This window comes from Chenopodium album, chromosome 6 (assembly GCF_948465745.1).
Source record: "Chenopodium album chromosome 6, dcCheAlbu1.1, whole genome shotgun sequence".
NCBI classification, from domain to species: domain Eukaryota; kingdom Viridiplantae; phylum Streptophyta; class Magnoliopsida; order Caryophyllales; family Amaranthaceae; genus Chenopodium; species Chenopodium album.
In genome coordinates, this window is record NC_137839.1 from 986,826 (window position 1) to 999,524 (window position 12,699).

The window sequence follows — 12,699 nt, forward strand, 5'->3', positions numbered from 1 at the left end:
AATTTTGCTGAACTAAAATTATTTATACTTAATATTATTTTTTTAAGGTAAAGCGAACAGGTCCTTAATCTTAATCCTATTTTTTTAAAAAAAAATTAATATCTTAGAAGCATATTAATGATATTTAGAGAGATATTAGCTAGAATGGTGAAATGAGGGTTAAATTTGTCAAATATATTACCTTCGCTAAATATGAAGTATTTCGTTACAATAAAACCATACCTTTAATCATCAAACATATGCCTTCCAACCTTTTTGTTTGCCCTATAATTACTTTTGTTTGTCTCTTAAAGAGTTTTCTAATTTGTTGTTTTCAGACTTGGTAACCACCATTAATATGAGTTTTGGACATGTTTAATCATTAAAACTATCCGCTTAGGGCCTGTTCACATTTACTTAATTTCAGTTCGGTTCGCGTTCAGTTTAGCTCCAATCAGTTCGGCTCTTATCAGTTCAACTCTTAATTTCCCTCTCTCATAAAATATTCATTTCAGCTCTGTTCAGTTCAGCTCCAATCAGTTCAATTCAGTTCAGTTCAGCTCAGCTCAATAAATGTGAACAGGCCCTTAGCCCCATTTGCTTTTTCGCTCTAATCAATCACAATACCTCATCAATTCCTATATCATAAAAACCCAACGTACTCTTCCACATTAGTTCCCCTAACACACAATTTTTTTCTTCTCCTTAACCCCATTGCATACTCAGATACTCTCATCACCACATTTTCTTTCTTCTCTCCAACCTCGATGTATCCCCTTGCCTTCTCTCCTATTTCTTTCCCCTTGTCTATACCCTAAATCCCTTTTTACTTGCCACCTGTTAGAACAATATGAAAGATAAGGAACAATATGAAAGATAATGAACAATAAAGGGCAGATATTTCTTCTAAGTGCATGTCATAGCCACTTTCATAATAGTTTATTATCGAGAGTGAGAGATAGCTCAAGTGGTTTGAGTTTCTCTTCCGGTTCTATGAGATCTTAGGATCGATTTTCATCACCGTCTTTGTGGCTATCTAAACACTTGAAAAAAAAAAAAGTTTATTATCGACCTTCTACAAAACAACATGGCTAGCATGATATAACTATTGGGATACAAAGAAGAGACAATTGATTTTATTTTGGTTGTTTATCAAAATCAATCAAAGTTTGCAAATAAGTGTTTGTAAAAACCATGAGAAACTATTCTCGAAAATTTTCTCTTAAAGGAAGCAAGTTTAATTATTGTTATTTTTAATTATCAATCATGCATGTCAAATAAACTCCTATCTATAGAAGTCTAACGAATATGTTCGTTCACAAAGCAATTTATGTCAACAACTACTGAAAAACCATTAGTTTTGGACTAAGTCGGTTAGATGCGCAAAAAACATTAGAAAAAGCCATGTAAAATCTAACATCATTCCCCTAGTCGAGCACACAACATCTCATTAAAGTTTGAGATAATCATCGGAATTGGACTCGTGCTCGGCCTACGGGATAATATAAGGTGAACTAAACATATCCCGACTATAAGAATTTTACTTGTACTCCATTTTATAAGGTCCATTTAAAGTACACATTCTCACATTCTAGGCCAAAATCCAAAATAAAATAAAATGAAAATTTCAAGGACATAAAAATGCAACTCATGTCTTATTCTTCTTTATATCTTCATTTATTCCCCACTTTTCCTCCTTTATTATTTTTTAATAATTTATTTTCTTTTCTTTAATTTCTCACTTTTCCAGCTTTTGACCGTTGCTTTCCTTTTTCCTATCACAACGTCTCTCTCTTTCTCTCTCTACTCACACTTTCTCTCTCCTCTCTGTTTTTTGTGTTCACTTCACACTTCACACTCCTCGCCATTGCTGGTACTTCTTCTCTCTACTTAATTACACTTCCTTTTTATGCTTTAATTATTTTTTTTTCATAATTATAAATTAGTGTGAATCAATATTACAATTTGGGTTTTTTTTTTGGTATTTTTTATTTTTTATTTTATTTATTTATTTTTTTTTTTTGTGAATTTGCTACTGCAAATTTTAGCTTCTCTAGTTCTCTCGATCATAATTATTACAATATCTGAACTGGGTTTCTGCTGATTAATGTAATTCACATTTTTTTCTTTTGTTTAATTTATTTATTTTTAATTACTTCTTCTGTAATCTGAACTGGGTTTTCACTGTACTTGAAACCCTGTACTGTATTTTTACTGTTTGTCAATTCTAAAAATCTGAACTGGGTTTTCTCTAATTATCTCATTTTATATAATTAATCTAATTTTCTTGAAATTTTCCCAATTAATTGTATCAATTGAGCTTAAATTTAATTTTTCTTAAGCACAATTTTTTTTTTTCCAGCGGTTTATTATTGGAGTAATTGAGCCTTTTTTTTTTTTCCTTTTGTCCAGAATATATTCTGTACACATTGTCACATTCTAAGCATTGAGCAATTATCTGCCTCAAAAAGAGAATAAAAAAAGAAAAAAAAAAGAAGGGGAAATATTGTGAATGTGTGATTTATGATACTTTCTGGGTTTGAGTCTTTTGATAAATTCATGGTTAGAATGAATATACAGTTTTAGTTTTTCCAAATGACTTGAGAAGAAAGAAAAGCATCCAAAATTTTATGATTAATTTATACTATCTTTGTTAATTTTTCGGTTTTTCGAGCTTTGATTATGGAATTGCTTCTTAATAAGGTGTAATTTCTGTCTGTCATTCTAAGCTTTTACTTTACTTGCTCATTCAACAGCCTAGAGAGCCTTATGAATTGGGGAAAAGGCATACAAGAATTGTGTTATTCTGGTACCCATTTGGAATCCAGGATCATTAGTCTCGTCGAAAAGATTAGTCCAAAAGGGAGGGATGGGATGTAATTCATCGAAATTGGATGATGAAGAGGCTGTTCAAATATGTAAAGATAGGAAGAAGTTCATCAAGCAAGCTCTTGAGCATAGAACTAAGTTTGCCTCGGGTCATGTTGCATACATTCAGTCCTTAAAACGAGTTTCTAGTGCTCTTCGTGAGTATATAGAAGGCGATGAGCCTCGTGAGTTCTTGTTAGATTCGTTTATTACACCTCCAGGGAAGAAATTGACCCCAAAGTTCATCACCATTTCTCCAAAGTGTTTCTCAGCACCAACTATTCAAGCTGGGGAGAACTCGAATGTGAGGATCAACTACTACAGACCAAGTGGGACTGCATCAGTTTCGGTTGAGGAGAGACCTCAGTCTCCTGATACTTATCGCGTTCAATCCTATTCGCCAATGCACCAATATGGTGGGTTTGATGGTTTCTTTACAATGCAGTCTCCACAAAGGAATTCTTCTTACTATCCTCAGTCAAACTCGCCGTATAATAGACCTGAGATACCTCCCTCCCCTCAAAATAATTCTCAGTGGGATTTCTTTTGGAACCCCTTTTCATCATTGGATTACTATGGTTATCCTGTGAGGAGTAGCCTCGAGCAATCGATAGTTGATGATGATATAGCAGGATTAAGGCAAGTTCGGGAAGAAGAAGGGATACCAGACTTAGAAGAGGTAACCGAACATGAGGAAATCAATGAAGGAAGACATAGACGAGAAGAAATTCCTAAAGGACCGGCACATGTTGTAAGGGAGGAAGTAATTGTTGAAGATGTAGATGAGGATGAAGAAGATGATGATGACGACGACGATGATGAAACAGAAAATGAAGTTGAAAATCAACATGAAGTAAATGGATTACAGGAACAAACTAATGACAGCATACAGCCTTCACAGGTTCCAAATGCTGGACATGTTGAATTCAATCGTCATGAAACAAGGGTTACTGAAAGAGAAAAGAAGGAAGAAGAGGCACCAGGATTCACTGTTTATGTAAACAAAAGGCCAACAAGCATGGATGAAGTTATCAAAGATCTAGAATATCAGTTCGTGACTGTTTGTGGTGCTGCAAATGAAGTTTCTGCAATGTTAGAAGCTAATCGCGCTCATTGCCTACCAGCATCAAGTGAAGTAACAGGTACATGGTACAACTTTTACATTTTCTCCATCCTCACATATGTATTCTGAGTATAAGACTACATTAGATTAATCATGCATTTGATGTTATTAATCAAATTTGCATCTGAAAGTTGGCATAGATTGGTTACAATTTCAAATTACTCTTTCATTTGTGTTAGAAGTATGAGATGTGTGATTTTTATGTTGTTGATTTCTTATCAACTGTGGTTGTGTTGCAAGTTTGACTGCATGCAGTAGTGCTTACTCATCGTTCATATGTTGTATAAGTTTTAGGAGAAAGCCAAATGCTATGTGAAATAGGATTGTATTCATCTAAAATACTATGGTGTGCAGCTATAAAAATGTTGAATCCAGCAGCATTGTTCCGATCAGCCTCATCACGCTCCTCGTCATCAAGATGTTTGGTCAACTTTTCAGAAGGTTCAAGAGATGAAGGATCTGAAAGCAGCAGTAACGTATCAGATGAATCATCCATGTTTTCTGGCAGTCATCATTCAACACTTGACAGATTATATGCATGGGAGAAGAGATTGTACGAGGAAGTCAGGGTATGCTTTATATGATGGCTTTCACTGTTTCACATGACTTGATACATCATATGTCATTAACAATATATGTAACTTTTCTGACAGTCTGGAGAACGAGTTCGATTGGCATACGAAAAGAAGTGTACACAATTGAAGAATCAAGCAGCGAAAGGAGATGAACCTTCAACGCTGGAAAAAACTAGGATAGCTCTTCGAGATTTGCATACCCAAATAAAGGTTTCAATACACTCAATTGAAGCTATTTCAAAGAGGATTGAAACTCTACGGGATGAAGAATTGCAGCCTCAGCTTTTAGAATTGGTGCAAGGGTATGTCACATCACTTAATTTTCATATTTTCTATTGGGGTTCTAAACCAAATATCTTGTCTGTCCGAACATATGTTTTGATTTAAAACTGAAACAAGAAAAGAAACATTATTGTTTCCTGTGGCATTCATATTGTACATGAACATTGAACAAGATGCTCGAGTTGTGGTTTTGTGAGTTATAGAATACTGATAGCTTTTACTAATATTGTTTGGTTGGTGCTCAAGAATTTTATCCTGCACCTCTAAACTAGTCACAACAAACTATGCTTGTGTTCATGTCAAGGGCTTGTTTTAAAATTAAGATGATGCATTGCAGGTTAGCAAGAATGTGGAAAGTAATGGCAGAGTGTCACCAAATGCAAAAGCATACTTTGGATGAAGCCAAACTTCTGTTAGCCGGTACACCTTCAAAGCTTAACAGATCAAGACGACATAATCCTTCACTTTCTGCAATAGACCCTCAACGACTGGCTCGTTGTGCCCACAATCTAGAGTCTGAGTTAAGGAATTGGAGAGCTTGTTTTGCATCATGGATCTCTTCTCAGCGATCCTACATACATGCATTGTGTAGCTGGCTCTTAAGATGCATGAGGCGTGAGCCCAACACATCAGATTTACCTTTCTCCCCTCGTCGCTCTGCTGGGGTTCATCCAATCTTTGGAATTTGCATCCAGTGGACAAGACTTCTTGATGCAATAGGTGAGACTGCAGTGCTTGATGGGCTGGATTTCTTTGCTGCAGGAATGGGATCAATCTATTCTCAAAGCCAGAGCTTGGCTCAAGGCCAAGCCCAAGCCCACAATAGTGGTGGATCGCGGAGATTTGAGGATTCCGGTGGAAGCATGGAAATGGTGGAAGTAGCGAAAGTCGAAGAAGTTATGACACCGGAGAAAATGGCAGAAGTTGCCGTAAGAGTCTTGTGCGCCGGAATGTCAGTTGCTATGAGCTCATTGGCAGAATTTGCTGTTAGTTCAGCTGAGGGATACGCTGAACTGGTAAAACAATGGGAAAATGTTAAGTGGCCACCTAATTCCAATGCTGAAGGAATGTAATCTCTTTTTTTTCTTCATTTCTTCTTTGTTTAGGTAGGTTTTCAATATAAATTGGATGTCAATGTAATTACTAAATTATTACAGCTTGGTCATGTAAAGATCGAAGCCGGGCTTCTATTGTACTACTAGTTAGTTAGGAAGATCATTAGGAAGAATGGAAAGTGGTAGCTCTCTTGCTGTCTGTTTTTCTGTTGTGTCACAAGAGAGGCTCAAAGGACACTCCCAAAAATGGTGTTTGGATTTGGGAAAATTTTGGTATGATTAATATTTATTGTAGAAATTCTTTTCTAAAAGACGAAACTTAAAAACTTATTATAATTACAATCTACTAAAATATTCTCGAGGCTCCCTTGTATAAAAGGGTTATACATGAGCCATGATTAGTTTGGAATTGAAAATATCTAGCAGTGAATTCACTGAATTGTACCCACAACAGTATTCGTAACTAAATTTTTTTTATCTTTTACTTTTTTTGATTGAGTGAGAAAAGCTAGGCTAGCCCCTTTGATTGGAAAAACCTAAAGCATCCTTTTTTATGGTAAGGGAGAGGGAAGGCGCAAAATTATTAAAGGACCAAAGTAAATTTTTTATGGTGATGCCCCGTCTTTGTCATGTAACTAAAATATTATGAAATGAACCTGTAAGTATTGATTAAAATTTCATTATGTTAAAGTATAAATTACGCGTCACCCAATAAAGACCCCAACCCAAACCTATTTAACACATTTAAAAAGGACTGTTGATAAAGTAGCCAACAACTAACATAAATCATTGTGTAAGGTCTGTAAGCTTCCCGGACAGCCAGACCTCACATGTGAGTTATGTTGGTAAATCAGATTTATTGACCTTTGTACAGTACTGATAGATACAGGAAGTTCTTAGAAAACTTCACACAACTTTCCAAAGAAAGGAGTACCTCTTAACTTTCAGCTCATATCTTTGAAAAAATCAAATTTGATAACACAGGTCTGCTTAAACTCAGTGTACATATTCGTTCTGGACATGATTAGCCGAATAGCCTACTTGTAAATAATGAATCAACTCTTTTCTTCCAAAAAAACATAATGGGAACAAATCCCTTCAACTGTGAACCAAAACTCCTGTCATTTCCATGCAGAAACGGCTGACAAGGGTTGGGGGGTTATTACGTCGACATCTTACAAAAATGATGGCAAAAAACTGGTCAGATGGATTGTGAGTAGCTGAGCCTCATAATCTACTCTGAACTTAATTGAGATAATCTACACCGTCATCATCTCCGTCATATTCCACTTCACCAACATCAGAGCCACCGAGAAGTGACAAGAACACGAGGACTGATATTAGCTGAGCTCCTAGAAAGTATTTGGCCCTTCGTCTGAACTTCTTTTCTTCCTCTGACCTTTCCTTTTTAGGTTTAGTTTTTGGCTTTGAACCTATACATTTTCCCTCAACAAGTCAATACAGATAATAACAAAGACAGAAACAGTGTGTCATTCAGGAAGAGAGTAAATGGACTACAAATTCTGAACGAGAAAAAGATGCAATAATCATCAAAAGGTTTGCTGAGGTGGAAGACATGGCGCTCAAACAAAAGAGAAAACTAACAACACAAAATTTATAACAATCACATACTAAATTTCTGAGCAAAATGTTGCCTTATCAACACGGCTTTATAGCAAATCATTACTGCCTCAATATCCTAATATTATCATAAAGCCTTCCTCTTTCTATCTTCTTTTTTCTCCTCTTTTTTGGGATCTTGACTTCTCTATTGCTCATTGTGTAGAGGGAAATAATAAAACCTCAAAACAGAACATAGAGTCCGGTGACATTAATTGTATAGATCTGCGGACACGCTTCATTCATAAATGGGAAATTTTTACACACGGGTACCCTGTGATAAGCCCAAGTGTGTGTTGATAGTCATAATTCCATCATTAACCTATGAATCTAACTTTGCTGATGTTAAAAACTAACATCCACAAAGAATCCCTGGCTGCTTTAATGTATTAATTTATAATTTCAAACTTATTAAGTTTCCTGACACTCTAAAGAACAAGTCTGTACCGAGCCTACAGCTCAATAATTAAATCCAACGATTCACCATTTTCAGGAAAATCAAGAAGCTATCACCTTTTCACACACCTTCGTCAAAAATATGTTATTCTGGATATCACATGCCTACAGACCTTATAAAAGTGGAGAATAACAGATATTTGTGGATCATTCCCTAGCTGTCTTGCCTCAACTCTCCAAGACAAGTTCAAATATCATGCAACCAATGAAAATGAACATGCCTACAACTTAATGAATGCAACAATACCCAAAGAGCAAGAAAAAGGCATCCTATTCATTTAATCATGAGACATCACATGAGATATAGTATCTTACTCCAGTTAGAAAAGCCTCCTGGCTTTTTTGTAGAAGATGACGGCTGTCCTTCAGATGATGAAACTTTTGACCAAGCTGGAACAGCTGATTCTGGTGAAGAGTCAATGAACTCAGCACTGAGCTTTTCAGTATATTTCACAAGATTGCTGAAATTCAAAATCTTGCTCTTTAAAACCGATGTCTCCTACAAATTTTAAATTAAAATTTAAAAAAATAAGACATTGGAAAATCTAACAAAAAGAAAACACAAAAGCAAGTACTGAAAGCTGAAAGAACTTAAAATAAACAGAAATGCATTAACTGTAAATACATAAATCATAGTAACACTTAATGATCACGAATTCACTATATGTAACATAACTAAAAAGTTCACTAAACTGACACATACTTAATTGTCAATTCCGAGTGATTTTTCAACTATCATTGTTCTTGTGAGCCTATTGCCTCTATTTCTTCTTGAGATAACAGAGGTTGGCTACAACATTATAACAAATAATCTACTATGTCTTACGACTATTAAGATTGCCAGGTAAGGTTATATACACAATACAGAGTCCTATCCACCTTAGGTGTTAACCGTTTGGTCACAAATAAATGACACTTTCATTTATGGAGGTTTGACCTTACTCAAAATACTCCTTTGGACAATCAAGAAGCTTAAAACCATTCAAAATTCTTCTTTGGAGTTTGGACAATCAAGAAGCTCATTGAGGTCCACACTTTTCAGGACAATGAAAAGCTAACACCTATTAGCCCACCTACATCTAGCTCAATAAATGAATCCAAAGGTCCCCACTTCATCTCTGATGGAACATGGCAAAAACCTACATTTGCACAATGTCATGAAATCCCAAATAGCAGAGAATCATTAACATCACTAGATTTCCTCTTTCTTTTTTCTTTTCTTTTCTTTTTTTTTTTTTTTTTTTTTTTTTTTTGGGTGTAACTCTTTACTAGGCTTATGCCAAGAAGATAATTTAATAGATTGAAATAAGATAACTTATGATTTTGCAAGGATATCAAACAGCTCATGGAGCATAAGCCAATTTAGGTTTTAAACAAGCAAAATACATAACAAGATACAGATCAACTTGAAACCACATATAAGTTAGTTTATATGCACAAAATACTTTTCATTCAAATTAAATATTAATAATTAGTTAATTACTAAGTTTGTTACATTTGGCATTTTAGATATGAGTTCTCAATAGAACAACAGTACTTGTCTGGTAACTTACAGGTAAAGCCTGAAGGGCAATCAGCGAGTGACCAAGGAATAAGGCATCCAAACTACTAGGCCTACAATAAAAAAGGCAAAATCAATCCGGGCTGAATCAGTATTAACATTCATCTTGTGTTTCGCATACTAATAAAAATTTTAAAAAAATAAAAAAACACTAATGTCAACAATTGCAGAGGAACCTGTCTCCATAAAGATAAGAGTCCTCCCCCAACTGAGTTGAAAGAGCTCCATATGCTATACTCGCCCTCCTATAGATCTGTAGAAAAAGAGGATTACAGATTAGAAAAACTCAAACTGGAAAAATTTTAAGCTTCATGGAAGAGGTAAAAGGGAATAGTTAGACAGGCAAAGTTCACAACAGTGCTTAGTGATAGGAGGGAAAAATTATTCACACAAACTCCAAAAACAACATCTGTTACCACAGAACTTGTAAACAAGCAAGGAAAGAGATGCAATGACTGATCAATCAGATCAAACGCTTGTCCATTCACAAATTAGAATAACAAATATCAGAACAAAGTTTGACCTCAGTTTCTATTCTCTCGGCATTTTCATTGGTGATTCCAAGCTGGCTCTTCACAGCATGAATTTGCTTGAAGTAGAGAATAGTTCCAATGGGCCATGCAAGATCAGAATAGTAGATCTTTTGTACAGACTTTTTGTCTGAAGCTATCCATAGCTCATATACAAGGGCATCCACAAGCCAGCTGCTAACCATCGCCTTCATTGATATCCATTCTGGGATAGTGTGATAATCAGAGTCCAAATCAACAATACCATCTTCTCTTAAGCGATTGATGACCCCGCCATTCTCATTGTTGTAGGCCACGTAAGAATCAGACTCAACATATGGAATTTGATCTAATAAAAAAAAAAATAAAAAATAAAAAAAAAAGAACATAAGCCCACATCACATAAAATATAATAACTCAGGCATTTCAGGATGTTTTTTGAAAAGCATATACAATAGTTTCTGTAGGTACAACTCATGACTGATTACTGACAACTGTGATTATCTAAATATCTAGCACATTGTAAGGTCAGATGAACATGAAATGAAAAAATCCAACAATGGTAATTAAATCACACCAACGTTTATTTCAGAGGGGTTGAGATAGACAAGGGGTAAGAGATTAGGAAAAGGGAAGCAGCTAGTTGGACGGAATGATTATGCATAAAATGATTCTACATAGCTTCAAGTTACGCAGAGTATAAGTTCTGTGTAAATTTAAAATCTAGTCAACTCATGTATTGAAAGTCTTTATATTTCTGATCACTGTGATGTAAAGCTCGAACAGGTTTTAGCTTCTTATTGAAATTTTACTTGCAATATGGAAAGTAGAACATGTGGATTCATTTACATTAATTCACATTTAAATTGGGTTCGATGCCACTAACTAGCACCTGATGAGAACTTTTTTTCCTGATCGTGCCAAACGATATTCAAGTATCTCAATATGGGGAGATGAATTTTGAACTGTTGACGAATCAGTGATGGCTAACTATGTGGCCAAGTCGGCTCTTATCATTACAACAGGGAACTCTTGTGACTATTCATTTCTAACTGTGTTTCAAACTGATAAGTTATAGGCCTAAATGCGCAAAGTCCATAATTGTTCCTTAGATTATCCCTGATACCGATCTTGACATCTAAGAATAGGTGTAAGAACATTGAGTAAATTTTTTCAATAGATAACAGCTAAACCCATTTCCTTTGTAACAAAAATCACAATGCAGCAACTTTAGCATTTTCACTGATAGTATACTTAGAAGTATGATAAATTACTGTTCCATTAACAAAAATCTAGTCCATAGTCCATACTTGCAGCAATTCAATGATTCTTCTTCTTCCTCTAAAGTGCCATTCATTAAATTTGGGCTATCCTCCTTGGAACTACACAACTAATCCCACAAGAATCTGAGCACAAATCAAGCACTATCTCAGCCAAAAATGCCTACCCAGAAATTATTCATGCCAAATAAGGGTATCTATAATCGCGAAGTCGCCCCCAAAAATACAAATTAGCTCAAATTCAGCTACAATGAAATATAATTTCCGACCCAATAACCCAATATAGCCTTCTTCATGAATCAACCAAAATTTCCAACAACAAAATCTACCAGACTAACAAGACCCCCAACACATTTCCCCAATATAAAGCAAAGGGCAATGCACAAACAAAAAATAGCAACCAAAAAAAAAAAAAAAAATCATAATAACAATAACAACAAAAACCCATTCAAATTATGTGAGAAATTAACCAAATTTCAGCAAACTAACAAGTACCCAGAAAAATAAAATACAGAAAAAAAACTGGGAATTCAAAGTTGAAAACAGTACCTGAATCAGGAAAGGCAGAATGGAAGCACAAATCAAAAGGAAGACGAGCAAATTTGAGATAGAAGTAGACAGGCAAGCAATCGGGGCAAGCAGTGGGAAGGCCAAAACAAGGCTTAGTTGTAACAAGGGTCAATCTTGATTCTTCCATTAAATTGAGCTTGCTTCAAAAATAACAAGAAATGAAGATTAATATTATTGGGGTTTGAAGGAGGTGGAAATTTGATTGATTTGGTCCATCATGCAAGAAAGAGGCTTGGGTAAGGGTTTCTCGGTGGGTTTAGATTTTCTTTTTTCTTTTTCTTTTTTCTTTTTTTTTTTGGCAATTTTTCTTAATTATGCTAAAATGCAAACTAATTTCTTATGCAAGTCAATATAATAATAAAAAAAAATTATAACAAAAACTATTTCTCGTAATACCGTCCACGTATAATCGATTCGAACAAAACCGCTAACAATATTAGTGTATTTATATATAGAACCACTAATACCATTAGTAGTTCCATGCATAAAACCTCTAATACCGTTAGCGATTTGAAGTTGAAGCTGCCTCGTTTACATAATCTTTCACTTTTGCCATATTATACAGAACCACTTAATGGCATTACCAAATTATATATAATCACAATGGTATTAGAGGTTTTATACGTAGTATATAAAATTGCTAACACCATTAGACGTTCTATGTTTGTTAGAACTATCAATAATGTTAGTGGTTTCATACTTGCAAATACGAACCTTGAACCAAGTCTGTATGACCGATATTATGAGAAATAATTTTAAACCAATGTATATAGATGTTTCTCAAATATTGCGGACTCACCCCTTTTTTCCTCATACCTTCC

The 12,699-nt window shown here is 34.9% G+C and overlaps 2 protein-coding genes across 2 annotated transcripts; one reads left to right on the plus strand and one right to left on the minus strand.

Annotated features, from left to right (window-relative positions):
• The first annotated feature begins 1,670 nt into the window (after window positions 1-1,670).
• On the plus strand, window positions 1,671-6,219 carry LOC145634186 (uncharacterized). Its single transcript, XM_081685602.1, has 5 exons — window positions 1,671-1,852; window positions 2,736-3,989; window positions 4,325-4,539; window positions 4,624-4,847; window positions 5,165-6,219. Exons 2-5 carry the CDS (start codon window positions 2,849-2,851, stop codon window positions 5,898-5,900), a joined length of 2,316 nt encoding a protein of 771 aa, XP_081541728.1. The 5' UTR covers window positions 1,671-1,852; window positions 2,736-2,848; the 3' UTR covers window positions 5,901-6,219.
• Window positions 6,220-6,813: 594 nt separating this feature from the next.
• On the minus strand, window positions 6,814-12,108 carry LOC145635502 (mitochondrial outer membrane import complex protein METAXIN-like). Its single transcript, XM_081686791.1, has 6 exons — window positions 11,858-12,108; window positions 10,043-10,377; window positions 9,696-9,772; window positions 9,512-9,572; window positions 8,274-8,457; window positions 6,814-7,315 (listed from the first exon to the last, which is right to left on the minus strand). The coding sequence occupies exons 1-6, from the start codon at window positions 12,003-12,005 to the stop codon at window positions 7,128-7,130; spliced, it is 993 nt and encodes a 330-aa protein (XP_081542917.1). The 5' UTR covers window positions 12,006-12,108; the 3' UTR covers window positions 6,814-7,127.
• Between the last annotated feature and the right edge of the window lie 591 nt (window positions 12,109-12,699).

Excerpts from the sequence above, each read along its gene's own strand:
- LOC145634186 (XM_081685602.1), top strand. The coding sequence starts at position 2,849 with ATGGGATGTAATTCATCGAAATTGGATGATGAAGAGGCTGTTCAAATA. Across the intron at positions 3,990-4,324 it reads AGCATCAAGTGAAGTAACAG|CTATAAAAATGTTGAATCCA; the intron begins GTACATGGTACA and ends TATGGTGTGCAG. Across the intron at positions 4,848-5,164 it reads CTTTTAGAATTGGTGCAAGG|GTTAGCAAGAATGTGGAAAG; the intron begins GTATGTCACATC and ends GATGCATTGCAG.
- LOC145635502 (XM_081686791.1), bottom strand. The coding sequence starts at position 12,005 with ATGGAAGAATCAAGATTGACCCTTGTTACAACTAAGCCTTGTTTTGGC. Across the intron at positions 9,773-10,042 it reads CCGAGAGAATAGAAACTGAG|ATCTATAGGAGGGCGAGTAT; the intron begins GTCAAACTTTGT and ends CTTTTTCTACAG. Across the intron at positions 8,458-9,511 it reads TTGCCCTTCAGGCTTTACCT|GAGACATCGGTTTTAAAGAG; the intron begins GTAAGTTACCAG and ends TAAAATTTGTAG.